Source organism: Marmota flaviventris, chromosome 13 (assembly GCF_047511675.1).
Source record: "Marmota flaviventris isolate mMarFla1 chromosome 13, mMarFla1.hap1, whole genome shotgun sequence".
NCBI lineage: Eukaryota > Metazoa > Chordata > Mammalia > Rodentia > Sciuridae > Marmota > Marmota flaviventris.
In genome coordinates this window covers 34888174-34902397 of record NC_092510.1, presented here as the reverse complement: position 1 = coordinate 34902397, position 14224 = coordinate 34888174, and the positions used below count along the sequence as shown (strand labels likewise).

Below are 14224 nucleotides of genomic sequence, written 5' to 3'. Positions count from 1 at the left end.
CCATATAACATGGTGATTGGGTTCTGATTATCCCAGTGAGCATCCCAGGAGGCCTAGGCAGGAGCTACACAGTTTCTTATGATCTCTCTTCATAGGTCCCAGAATGTACTTCCACCACATTCTATTGGAAGAACAAATTCCTAAGGCCTGTGTAGAATCAAGGAGATGAGAGTTGGATTCTATTTTTTATATTTTATATTGTGATAAAATACTAAATTAAAATCACCATTTTACCACTTTTAAATTTACATTCAGTGGCATTAAGCACCTTCACAATATTGTACTATCACCAACACTGTTTGTAGAATTTTTTCATTATTCCAAACGGAAACTCCATAGACCTTAAAGAACAATTTCCCTTCCCAAGTCCCTAAAAACACATATTATTCTCTGTCTCTATGAATTTGCCCATTTCTAAGCACCTTGTGTAGGCAGGGTTGTACAATACTTGTGTTTCTCTGTCTGGCTTACTTAGAAAAGTGTTTTCAAGATTTACCCCGTGTTGCAGCATTTGTCAGAACTTCATCCCTTTTTATGGCCAAATATTGTTCCATAGTATATATTGAACCTCATCTCTTGATGTGAGGAAGAACATTAGTACAGAGAGGAAAGGACCTGATGGTGGCCATCTTAAGAGATGACTGACTCATTGGCATATTCTCAGGAGCTGTATTTTTGTGATGTGGAAGGACACAGGGTCATAAGGTCTGACTTTTTAACTTATTGAACCTTGAGACACTAAGAACAATAGAGCAGGGACCAGAAGAAAGGAAATAAAGAAACTTAGAGAAGTACAGAGGAAAGGACAGAAGAATAATTGAGAAAGGAACATGAATCTCAAGAACTAGAGATCTTTTAACTTTCTACTGCTTCTCTTATCTTCAAATCTAAATTAATTTCTGCCACCTTATTCCCAAGGAACATTGCAGATTGGGCTCTTGATCAGTTCCCCTTGTAAGAACAGCAGGTCTCATGTGTCACATGGTCACTGTTTCTCTGAGACGCTCCCGAGATCCTTCCTCAGGTCCTTGGACACATTCTTGATGGGAACGTGCTGAGGGAGGATAGACCTGTCCATGTGGAGGAGCTATGGAGGCAGACACTCTCACTAAGCCTGATTGCGTAGCTGCTGAGAAAAGGCACTTTCCTGAGAACAAACGAAGGTCAGTGTGCTGAGAGGGGGACCTGAGGGACCTGGAAGAGAGTGGGACAGGAATCCCCGTAGGGCACACTTTGCTTTTCACAAGTAAGGAGGCTTGGAAATGCCCCTGAGCCTGTGCGTGTCTTCATCCAGCTCCAGGTTCTGAGAGCTTTTAACTCCTCAAACCTGTGTCCCAAGTGGACGAACATTTGTGTCTCACTCTAGTGGGCAGAGCAAGAGGGTTTTCACTCATGTTGAGAGGGGAATGGGAAAAGAAGTGTTAACATTATATTTTAAACACTTTATAAAAAGAAAATCAGGAGACAGCGTAATGTGAGAAAACCTGGCACTTCCCCACCTTTGGGAGGAGGGGGAGACAGCTGCTTCTGCTCCCAGCAGCAGCCTGTGTTTGCCTTGTTGGCAGGAGAATTGGTCAGGACAATGACAGTGGATCTGCCAAGCTTCTGGGAGAAGGGTGTCAAGGACCAGAACCCTGCAGTCATTGCATGTGGAACTCCTGAAGTGGGGTTAAGTAGCTCGAGTGTGGGCGTTGAGTGCCCCACAAAGAGTTGTTAGGCATGGTTGGTCGCCTTGGGACCCGGTGATCGTCCACACATTCATTTTGCTAAACCACTGAAGAAAGGTTTTAGATTGGGGTCTTGCCTTCAGTTTTCCCCCAGTGCTATCGTGTTGAACTCCTGATTCTAGATTGGTTTAAGATGCTTCCTCACACTGAATCAAATTTAAACTTTTAAGAGGCACACAAATTGTTGCCTTGACTGTCAAAGGTCCTGTGTCCTTTGTCTTATTCACCATTGACCAGTCAGAGATAGTTCCATGCCTCTCAGGGTGGGGATGTTAAAATGGCAGTTAGATCCCCAGCCATTGGAAATTGTCTCAGTAGGGAAATTGTCACCTGAAGTCTGAGGACTGGGGCTTTGTTCGTCCTCTCACCCACCGCCCTCACTTCTTCTTCCTCTGAACAATGGAACAGGAGTCCCAATTCTTCCATCTTTTCCCAGGATCTGTGGAGGTGGCCATTTCCATCCTAGCATTGCTAGTAAGTGGGACTTTGCCTTTCAGGGCCCGTATGTGTGTGTGTGTGTGTGTGTGTGTGTTCTAGAACATGAAAGCATCATATCTATAAGCAGTGTCCATCAGAAAAGATCCATTCTTTTCCATTTGTTCAATGATTCACTTACTCATTTTATTTACCATCTACCTGTGTTTTTGTGTCCTTGGTTCAGATTTTGTACCCCAAAAACTACGTTTTATTTTTTTAAAATCTACTTTGAAGCAGTATCAAAAGAAACCTGTTTCAGAAGTTCCCTCTCATGAGAAAAGAATTTGGCAAACTATTGATATTTAAATAAAAACAACACATACAGTTCACTGTTAACATTTAGGAAAAATATCTATCAATTCTGATAGTGTAAAAAAGAGGCTTGTATTCAATGAATATGTTATTTTTTAAGGGACTCTTTTTTTTCAAGCACAAATAAAAACCTTTCTGGATTGGAGTCCTGCATGTGGTGCAGGCAGATGGAGTGGGGGCTAACCCAGCAAGGTCATGAGGACCTACAATCACCTGTGAGCAGCAAGAGAGTGAGGGACAGGTGTGAGAACCCCAGGAATGGGATGATAAGTGCAGTTGCAGGAGAGATGGGGATGGAAGGGTGCAGGGAGTAAAAATGCACTGAAGCCAAGCTGGAGAGAGGGCAGGAAGAAAGGGGGACATGGTTCCTGATTTATTAAAAGTTCAACAAGTGCAGTTATGGAGGAGACATGTCGTGCATGTGTGCTAGGCCCTGCCTGGGTAGTTCCATGGACATTGCCTTACCTTTGGTGTTCCCTTCAACCATCTTTGAGGTAGGTATTTCTTTATTTTATGGGTGAATATGTGACACCCAGAGAGATTAAGTTAGTTTGTCCAAGATCACTCAGCTACTTAGTTAATGGCCTGGAAACAGAACACACATATATTAAAATATATATATATATTAATTATAGTTGGACACATACATTTATTTTACTTATTTTTATGTGGTTCTGAGAATCGAACCCAGCACCTTGCACATGGTAGGTGAGCAGTCTACTGCTGAGCCACAACCCCAGCCCCAGAACACACATTTATTCTAACTCCAATTCATTTAATTTTGTGTTTTAAATTTAGTTCTCATTTTTACCAAAGTCACACATGCACGTAGTTCAAAGAGTCAGATAGTGTTGTTTTAATAAGAGTATCAAGTTCTTTATCCCTCTTCTCTTAGGGTGGCCATCTCCACCATTCTTTTGGTATTTATCTCTGTATTTATAAAGAATGCAATTTGTATTTGGGGTAAAAATGGGAGTTCATAACCCACTTGAATCAAATGTATGAAAGATGATATGTCATGAGCTTTGTAATGTTTTGAACAACCAATAAAAAAAAAAAGAATGCATTGGCATTGCGTTTCCTGATATTCCCGAGTTAGGCATCGTAGACAGTTAGGAGATCTTGATTGTTGTACTTACCTTTGATGTTCTCCTTCTCCATATAGTTACATCGTAATTTCGGTCAGGGCAATATTCAGGCTTTATCATATTTAAAATCTTTTTTTGGGGTTGTGGATGGACACAATACCTTTATTTTATTTATTTTTATGTGCTGCTGAGGATTGAACCCAGTGCCTCACACATGCTGGACTAGCACTCTACCACTGAGCCACAACCAAAGCTCCAGTCTTTATCTTACTTTGACTATGATAACTTTTCCTTTGGTATAAAATACTTAGATTTTACTCAAGTTAACAATGGTCTTTTCCATTCCCCTTAGTTTTTCTATCACTAATTCCCATTTCAGCACTTTGCTCCGTAAGCCTCTTTCTCAAACATTCAGGCCTGTTTATGGGCTTCTCCATCACTTTCCTCCTCTTGGGGATGCCCTGCAGCCTTGACTCACTGTCTGGACCTGCTGCCATGAAGTCCTACCCTAACTGTCACCCTTATCACTGTTTGGCTATTGTTCCGGGCTTTCCTATTTCCTTTCCCTGAGGCCGGGTCTGTTTCCTAGCTCCCATGCCCTCTTTTTATTTCCTTAGCTCCCCTCTCATCTTCATAGTGCATCATCTAGGAACTTTATGAGAAAAGCATATGTGAGAAACACATTTTTAAAACTTATGTATAAATTGTAGAACTGTAAAAACATCTTTATTCTACTCAAACTGGATTGTTATTTTTAGCAGAATATAGAATTCTGAGTTGGAATTTTCTCTCAAAAATTTAAAGGCATTGTTCCATGAAATGTGGGTTCTGCAAAGAAAAATCAGTCTCATGTGTGGTTGAAGAAAAATTTCTTCTGGGTCCATAGCTGGGTCAAGAAAAGGAATCAGGAGTTCTGATTTTGTTGTTGTTGTTGTTAAAAAGGGATAAGGTATGCATAGTAATATGCACAAATCTTAAATGTATAGTTTGCTGACTTTTTATAGATGTGTACACTTGAGTAATATTCATCCAGGTTATGAACTAGAAATTTTCCAGCATTCTATAATGTACCCTTATGCCCCATCCCAATCAATTTTCCTACCTCCCTATTGGAATATATTGGTCCACTTTTCATTACTGTAAAGAAATATCTGAGGTAGGCTACTTGTGAAGAAAAAAGGTTTATTTACCTCACTGTTTTGCAAGCTGAAAGTCCAGGTTCTGTGCAAGTTCTGGTATGGTCCTCTGCCTCACCTCTTAGCAGATGACAGTGGTGGTAGCAAGAGATCACATCGTCAAAGCAGCAAGCCAAAGATACTGGAGTCCCACAATCCCTTGTAAGGGTACACCCTCCTTTGCCTATGGACTTCTCAGTAGGTCCCACCAACTCTCAGCATGGCCACACTAGGGACCAGACTTTCAACACAGTGAAACTTTGTGCAACACTTTTAAATCATATCCATACAAGGGGTACCCAGTGTTCCGATATTTTTTGATTAGTTTTACATGTTCTAAAACTGCATATATATGGAATCATACAGCATGTGCACTTTTGTGTCTGGCTTCTTCACACAGTATAATGTGTCTGAGATTCATCCCTGTGTTTCCATGCATCTGGAGTTTGCTCATTTTTATTGTTGGAGTTATTTTATATAAACATTTTTCATTTTTAAATTTTTTGGTGCTGGAGATTGAAGCCAAGGGCACCTTACTACTGAGCTACATCCCCAGCCCTTTTTATATTTTTATTTCGAGACAGGGTCTTACTAAATTGCTCTAGGTCTTGCTGAGTTGCTGAGGCTGGCCTTGAACTCATGATCCTCTTGCCTTATCCTCCTGAGTTGCTGGGATTATAGGTGTACTCCACCGTGCCTGGCTTTATTGCTAAGTTTTATTCCTTTTAGGGATATATTGTAATTATTCATCCATGTTCCTGTTCTTAGGCATTTGGGTTTCTTGTTTTGGCTATTATGAACAAGTTGCTCTAAGTTTTCTTGTCTGGGCTTTTTATGAACTCTACATTAACCTGTCTTGGGGACATATCTGAGAGTGGAATTGTTGGGTTATAGTATGGTTCATGTTTAACTTCATTAGAAACTTATGATAGTTTTCCATGGTGCTTGTTATCATTTTATGATTGTTTCTTCAGTAGATTTGGAATCAGCCTTAATTGGAGACTTACTTCCATTTCCAGAGGGGGCTGGTGGCCACCCCTTGCTGAGTATTTGGGGATTCTGAAGAGTAAATCCTATAGGGGTTTGTCTTTCCTCCTTGCTGTCGTGAGATTCATTTTTCTCAGCACCACTGGGTCAGTTCATACTCAACCTTCTGAATCTTTGCTGTCCCTTTACATTTCTGCATTTTAAATCCTCATTTTACTACCATCTTAGTGGGTTTCCAGGAGCTAGTAGACCAAAATGCTTCCCTTCAACTCGCCATTTGAAGTCTAATCAGTTTTAAAGCTTGTGCTTTCCCACAATTATTGGAATTGCTTATTTATTTAAACATGAACAGTAAGTTTGTCACATCTTGAGCTTGGAGCAGTAGGGAGGTAAGGGACAAAATAAAAGTCCTTTGGCAGCAGGGAAAGGTCAGCCTATTTAAAGAATGAAATCTTATATCAAAACGCACACTCAACAATACCAAGCTGTGATAGCCATAATTATTTAATGGCATTATGCGATAGGGATTATGAATAAATTTTATCAGGTGAGAGGCAAACAGAAGGTGATGCTGCCTCTTGGTAGCCACAGATTCCCCAAACCTCTTATTTAGTCACTTAATTGATGCCTGGGTTGAACTTGGACACAATGCAATTGATGAGAGGCAAGGTGAATTCCAAATACTGAATTGAAAAACATAGTATTTTTTTTTTTTTTGCATTTTGCACTTGGTATGAGTATCACAAAATATTTAAGATTCAAGTTAGTAGCAAATGAAACCACAGCATAAAAGGTTGAAGTCAGGTTGCGAGTCCTTGTGAGAGGGCTCACTGCCTAGGTCTTGGATGTGCATCTTCCCCTGATGTCCCCAGGGCCACGCGGGCAAGCCCTCTATTTTTTGGCTTCCAGTCTGTCTCATGGTTTAAAATACAGGTTCTAAGAAGATATTTCTCTGTCAACCCTGGACTTTTCTATTTCTTGAGAACAAATCTCAAGTATGAACTAGCTTCTGTAAAATTCAGGGACTGAAAGTCATGATGCTCACTTCACTGGGCAGGTTTTAAAAGTAATTGTACTGACAGTTTTTTTTTTTTAAAGCAATTGCACCATTTTATACTTGCACAAGCAATGTTTCGAAAGTTCAGAGTTCCTCATCCTTACCAACACTTGGTATTGTTAACTTTTAAATTTTAACCATTCTAGTTGTGTTTAGTGGTATCTCATGGTATTTTTAAGTTGCATTCATAATGACTGATAATGTTGAACATCTTTCCATGTGCCTGTTGGCTTCCTGTAACTTTCTTCTGTGTGTGTGCGATGTCAGTCCAAGTCTTTTGCCCCACATTTTGAATTGGGTTGTATATCTTTTTGTTATTGAAACAAGGGGTTATTTATATCCTGGATACAGGTTCCTTGTTCAATATATGCATGAAAATATTTTTTCCTTATCTGTGACATGCCTATTGATTTTGTTATTGTAGTTTTTGATAGCCAGGTTTAATATTTTAGTAAAGAGATTTGGGGTCCAGCATTGGGAGTGTTGGGTCCTCACTCAGTTTTGCACGGGGTGATGTTAATTTTTAGTTTTATGAAGGGTAGTAGTGGGCTGTTTGCTGTAGGACCAAAACTCTGCTGTCTTTTCAAGGCATCCTGTATTTTGCTATGGAAAATTTCCAAAGGAAAGTTCAAGATCTCCCTGTATTAGCACTGATTGTGTTGCTGGATATGAAGATTTCAGATGTGTTAAATATCTGAATAGCAATTGGCAATTTGCGAGAATCTACGTGGAAAGATCCCGCTCTGTCATTTGCCAACAACACATCCTCCTTTTCTGGAAAGCTTTGCCATAATCACAAGTAGTACTGTGCAAGAGGGGACACATGTTGTCTGCTGCTCACGTCAAGTCCTCTGGCCACCAAGGAATCCAGCCTGGGAAACTGGAATGTAGCCGTGATCAGAATTTTCCCAAAGATTTTATGATAGGCTGTTACAAATTAGCAATAAAAGGAGAGAAGCCAGACTCCTCTGGGAGAAGCAGGAATTCCCCCTAGGAAGGATGGCATCATTTGGTATTAAATACTGACTTACAACATGGGTCTGGAGAGATGCTTTGAAGTTTGACAGGGAATGAACATTTTAGTTGAAGGCCAAGTTTTCTCTATTGGTGTTTATTTGTGAACTCATTTGCCAGCCAACTCTGATATATCAGCTATCTAAATTGATGCTTTGTTTTCACAGTAATAATTATTGGCTCTAACCTTTTGTATTTGTTTTTGTATTTATAAAAAATTTCAATATTCATAATAATCAAGTTGAAAGACCTGTGTAGCCTCTGATGTTCACCAAGTAAATGCTGGCTTCTTGGTTGACTTCTGTCAGTTCTTAATTATTTGGAGTAATATTATATTATTATTATTTTGGGTACTGGGGATTGAGTTCAGGGACACTCAATCACTGAGCCACATCCCCAGCCCTACTTTGTATTTTATTTAGAGACAAGGTTTCACTGAGTTGCTTAGTATCTCACTAAGTTGCTGAGGCTGGCTTTGAACCCTAATCCTCCTGCCTTAGCCTCCTGAGCCACTGGGATTATAGGTGTGCCCCACCACTTTGGAGTAATATTATTTTTAACTATGGAAAAAAGTTCACAGAAAATTGTTGTGCACTTCTTTAGTACCTAAACTGTCATGATCTGTGAAAAGACCCATTTTTACTTTCATTTGTATCCTATGATATTTGGCCATCAATGACTTTGAGATCCTTGTTTTTCCTGTATTCCTCTTATAATCTAGAGCTTTTCTTTTGTCTATTTACTGTTATTGATCCAGCAAAACTCAGGAAAAGTTAGAATGACTCAATGAGGAAATAGCCAGGGCTTCACACAACATCTGGATCAAAGATAAAGGAAGAAGAATTATTTGCAAAGAGGAAAAAAATAGGAACATGAGATTATTGAGAAGATGTGAGTCAGTGGCATTCCTTAGCACAATTAAAAAAATTCTAAAATATGGTAAAAAAAAGTTTATAAAAGCATTGTTTGAATTTTTAAAAATTTTCTCTTGGAAGAATTTTTTTTTTCTTTGTTCCAATCAAACCTTGCCTGTATTTAGCTGTGGTCTTTTTCTAACTGCCCATCCTCTTTCCATTTTAGGTAAACCTCTTCGTGTTGCTCTCTGTGGTTTGTGTCCTCCTAAATCTCGCGGGATTCATCCTAGGCTGCCAAGGGGCGCAGTTTGTGTCCAGCGTGCCCAGGTGTGATCTGGTAAGCAGCCCTAGACATCACTGTGCATCAGGCAGACCTTGGCCCGGCTGCTCTCCTGGTGTGACGAGTAGCAGTGTGACTGACAACTGTGCAGAAGTGAGGCCTGAAATTGGTACAAGGAATTGGGAAAACAAAGCAAAGAGCTCTTGCTCATTATTTTACTTGATTGTCAATTTTTGCCACAGCAGTGATCAACCATTATAACCCCAGAACCATAGACATGTCGTACATCATTAGTTAGTGAATGATCTATCTGCCTTCCTCTAAAGAGGAGAAATGGGTATTAAAAGGATTCGGGCTGATGATCTTTATATGAAAGCTCTGTGGTCAGGTGAATGTCAGCATTAAGGGATTTTCTGAGTTCAGAGGATAAGTATGGGACATACACCATTTATTATGCAGCATGCCAGTGAAGTCTGGGACAGCAGGCTATAATCAAGATTTGGTTTTCAGAGCTTTTGGGATTTTAGGATTGTGGATAAAAGGGTGTGGGCTTGCAGCATTTCTAATTTAAAAAAATTTTTTAAATTGTGGTAAAATACATATAACCTAAAGTTGACCATCTTAACCATTTTTAAGTGTACATGTGAGTAGCAGTTGTGTGCATTTACACTGCTGTGCGAGCCATCTCCGGAACTCCTCATCGGGCAACTCTGAAATAGCATCCCACTCTCATCCTCTCCCTGAGTGCCTGGCAACCACCATTCTGTTTTCCACTTTCATGAATTTCAGTTCTCTTAAGTACCTCATATAAGTTGAATCATACTGTATTTATCTTTCTGCAAGTAATTTACTTCTCTAAGTATAATGCCCTCAGGGTGTTTCCATGTTGAAGTGTGTGTAAGAATTCCCTTCCCTCTTTAAAGCCAAATAATACACCATTGTATGTACATGTGACACATTTTGTTTATCCATTCACCCATGGATGGGCCCTTGGGTTGTTTCCATCTTTTGTCTATTGTGCACAATGCTCTATGACCATGGGTGCAACACATATCTCTTCTGCACCCTGCTCTCAGTTCGTTTGAGTGCATTACCCAGGAATAGAATCACTGGCTCTCTCTGAACTTTTTAAAAGTAGTTCTCAGTAACAGCTGTCTCTGTGTGACACAAAGCAAAAGGAACGGATTCTTTGGAAGTTGTAGTGAATCTCATCTATTTGGAACTTAGTTGTGAGGTGGCCTGATCCTACAGAAACCAGCAGGATGCAAGCAAAGAGGGCTGCCACCTTGCTACAAAGGCTGTGGTGGATTTGAAGCTCCTTAGTGAAACTCATGACCTCCCCAGACAGGAAAACTTCCCAGGAACTCAACTGAAAACCTGTTGCTCTTTTTTTTTTTTTCATTTTGCAATTATAAATTTATTGATATTCACTTTACACTGTGATCTATAAAAGTGATAATACAGTGTTGATAATGAACACAAAATTTTATGGCGATACTCATGAAGAACAACTTGATTATATCACATCATCTATAGGTTAAATCATTGCAACTTAAATAACCTCTTTCAGAAACCTTAAGGACTTTCTTAATAAAATTTTTCTATTTTAATGGGGAAGGTGGATAAAACAAATAAAAAATTGAACACTCACAGATGATGGAGTTGGTTGTAATGTTTTTCAAAATCCAAATGTGATTATGGGAATAAGGTATCTAGCGATAGCCCTGCTTATTTATGTGGATAAAAAACATGGCTCCCTCACTACCAGTTAAACCAAAAGCAACAAATTGCAACCACATTTAAGCAGTATAAGATCCTTATGAAAACAAATGAATGCCACATTTTACTTTATTTGATATGCCTAAATTTAGAAAGAGAAAAATTTAGGTAGGATGTTCCATTATTTAAAATATCAATGTAACATAATATGAAATATGTAAATTTAAATTAAACTTCAGTAACCCAGAACTCCAACACATCTCTGAAAGCAGCTGTGGAGTTGGCAGCCTGGAGAATTTATCAATGTAATTACAAGACAAAAAGATACTGTTTTGAAAAGGGATACATAAGAAAAGAGATATGAGCTTCAACTCCAATTGCTGATATAATAAAGAGCAATGCCTTTTTATCTTTAGCCTCAGTTTCCTATCTATAAACCAGTATCTTGATTTTTTTTCTGTATGCATTTATATGTTAGAATATTCTAATTTTAACTATTATCAGATAGATATTCATTAGTAATGTTTGTCAGATGTTTTAAATTCCCATAAATAATTAAATTATTACTATAACTAATTTTAATTCTTAAAAATACAAAGGATCTTCTTTTATAGCTACTACACACTCTGGCACATGTGTAAGTGTACATGACCACACATCTATATTTCAAAATTAATGTTTATTTAAGTCATTATTTCTAAATGCTAAATGTTTTTACATAATACATAATATATAAATTTCTATGTAATATTTTAACACATAAAAATATTTAAAGCACTAATAATTCAAATATTGTTATAAATTAAATTTCTTCTTTTAATTTACTTTTTAAAATTTGTTTTACTTAGTTGTACATGACAGCAGAATGCATTTCAATTCATTGTATTCAAATGGAGTGCAACATTTCAGTTCTCTGATTGTACACGGTGTAGAGGCGCACCATTTGTGCGGTCATACATGTACCTAGGGTAATGATGTTCATCTCATTCCACCATCTTTCCTGCCCCCATAACCTCTCATCCCTCTCCCATTTGCCCTATCTAAAGTTCCTCTATTCTTCCCGTGCTGCCCTGTACCCACTATCATAGATAAGCATCCATTAACCAGAGAAAATCTTCCGCCTTTAGTTTTTTGGGACTGACTGACTTGGCTTAGCATAACATTCTCCAACTCCATCCATTTACCTGCAAATGCCATAGTTTTATTCTTTTTTAATGCTGAGTAATAGTCTTTCTTAGAATTCTTCAGATTCTGTAGTTTAATAACCTTAAATTATGGATTCACATAACCTTTAAGGCCCTCTGTGAATTGTCATCCTGCCTTTGCACTGGAGCAGCTCACAATCCCTATAATTGAGGCAAACCCCCATGTTATTTCCTAGGATCTTGCCCTATTTTCTTATTTCTAACAATGGTGTCTCTCCCCCAAGGATTCCCTTCCCCTAACCTCTCCATCTGTTCAAATGCTATTAGTTTTTTTAAAGCCCCATTAAAAGACTGTTTTCTTCAGGAGATAGTCCCTGATCCACAGAGAAAATAATCTTCCAGAATATTCTATCTGTATATTTCTTAGGCGGTTTATCTATCCCTTTCTCTTTTGTGCTAAAAATATTTATGTACTCGTCTTCTTTTTTCTCAGCTGGAATCTCCTGGAGGGTTATATCTAGGTCTCTTTTATCTTGGGAGTTTCCAGGAACCCCACACATACTCCTCTATGTACAAATAGTTCCCAGAGAAAAATTCTGGACAAAGGTTGGTTTTCTAATTATTAGCCACACAGCAAATGAGAAGGGGCAAAGAGAAAAGACACAGACCAGAAGCGAAAAGTGATGATATATGGAAGGACGATTCAGGAAAATTGTTGCATGGATCAGAATTTCCTTTCTTTTTAATGTTTTTTTTATTTTATTTTTATTTAATCAATTTTATTTTTTTAAACACACGACAGCAGAATGTATTACAATTCTTATTACACATATAGAGCACAATTTTTCATATCTTTGTATATAAAGTATGTTCACGCCAATTCATGTCTTTATACATGAACTTTGTTTTTTTTTGCATTACAATTCTTATTACACATATATACCACAACTTTTCTTATCTCTCTTTGTATATAAAGTAGGTTGACACCCAATTCGTGTCTTCATACATGTACTTTGGATAATGATGTCCATCACATTCCACCATCCTTGCTAATCCCCTGCCAGAATTTCCTTTCAAGACTGAATAATATTTTTTTCTGAATAATATTCTTTTAGATGTATATGACCCATTCTGTTTATCCATTAATCTTTGATAAATATTCTACCTCTTGGCTACTGTGTATAGTGTTGTGATAAACACAAATTTATCTTAAAAATATCTTTTTGGGATCCTTTGGATTTATACCCAGAAATGGGTTTGCTAGATCATATGGCAATCTTCTTGGAAATTTGGTACTAGGAATTGAACCCAGGTGTTTAGCCACTGAGCCACAGCCATATCCCTTTTTATGTTTTATTTTGTGATAGGGTCTTGTTAAGTAGCTTACGGCCTTTCTGAGTTGCTGAGGCTGGCCTTGAACTTGTGATCCTCTTGCCTCAGCCTCCTAAGGTGATTACAAGCATGCACCAACATGCTCAGCAGTAATTCTCTTTTTAACTTTTTGAGGAGCCTCCATAATATTTTCCAAAGTGGCTGCACCATTTTAGATTTCTACTAACAATGCACAAGGATTCCAATTTCTCCACATCCTTATTGACACCCATTTTCTATTTTTCTTGTAGTGGCCATCCTAATGAGTATGATGAGGTTATATCTAATTGTAATACTGATTGCATTTCTTTGATTATTAGTGATATTGAACAACTTTTCATGTGTTTGTTGGCCATTTGTATTTCTTTTTGGAGAAAATGTTTATTTAAGTCTTTTGCCCATTTTTCAGTTAGGTAATTATTATTATTATTTTTTGTTGCATTGTAGGAATTCTTTTTATATAGTCTATATTACCCCTGGTAGATAAATACTTTGTATGAAGTATATTTTGAATTTAAAAATTACCTCTACAAAATCAATTCTGTGATTATTTCTGATTATATAATTGTGAAAGTTTGAACAAGCCATGAAATATAGACTAGAACTTAAGAATCACTAAAAATACTAGTATTGTAGGGATCCTAGTTCTAGCACAGTTAACCACTTAGCTTTGTTTTATGCATCTTTTTATTCACACAGTATACATAATTTCCCATCAATGGGATCATATTATAATTAATTGTTTTTCATTAGGAAGGTCATTGATAAATGAAGTAAGTCTTTGGGAAAGAGAATAGTTTCCTTTCCCCTTTTCCTCTTTCCCCCCAACATCATTTTACCTTCATGGTAACAGTCTGGGAAATTTCCTTTGGTAAATATTTACAGGATAGGGTTGTTCATGATTTTTCAAGAATGGGATATATTGTATATGCTTCGTTACAACTTTTCTCACTTAAAATATTTATCATACAAAGATTAATACAGATCTCAGATCTAACACCTTTTTTTTTTTCTTTTA

At 37.8% G+C, this 14224-nt stretch overlaps 1 protein-coding gene across 1 annotated transcript in view; it reads left to right on the top strand.

The window, feature by feature from the left end:
• Positions 1-14224, top strand: part of Entrep1 (endosomal transmembrane epsin interactor 1) — a 61354-nt gene that overhangs the window by 26617 nt on the left and 20513 nt on the right. Inside the window, exon 3 of the mRNA XM_027940112.2 lies at positions 8918-9028. Coding sequence (XP_027795913.1) covers positions 8918-9028 — 111 coding nt within the window. The remainder of the gene's footprint in view (positions 1-8917; positions 9029-14224) is intronic.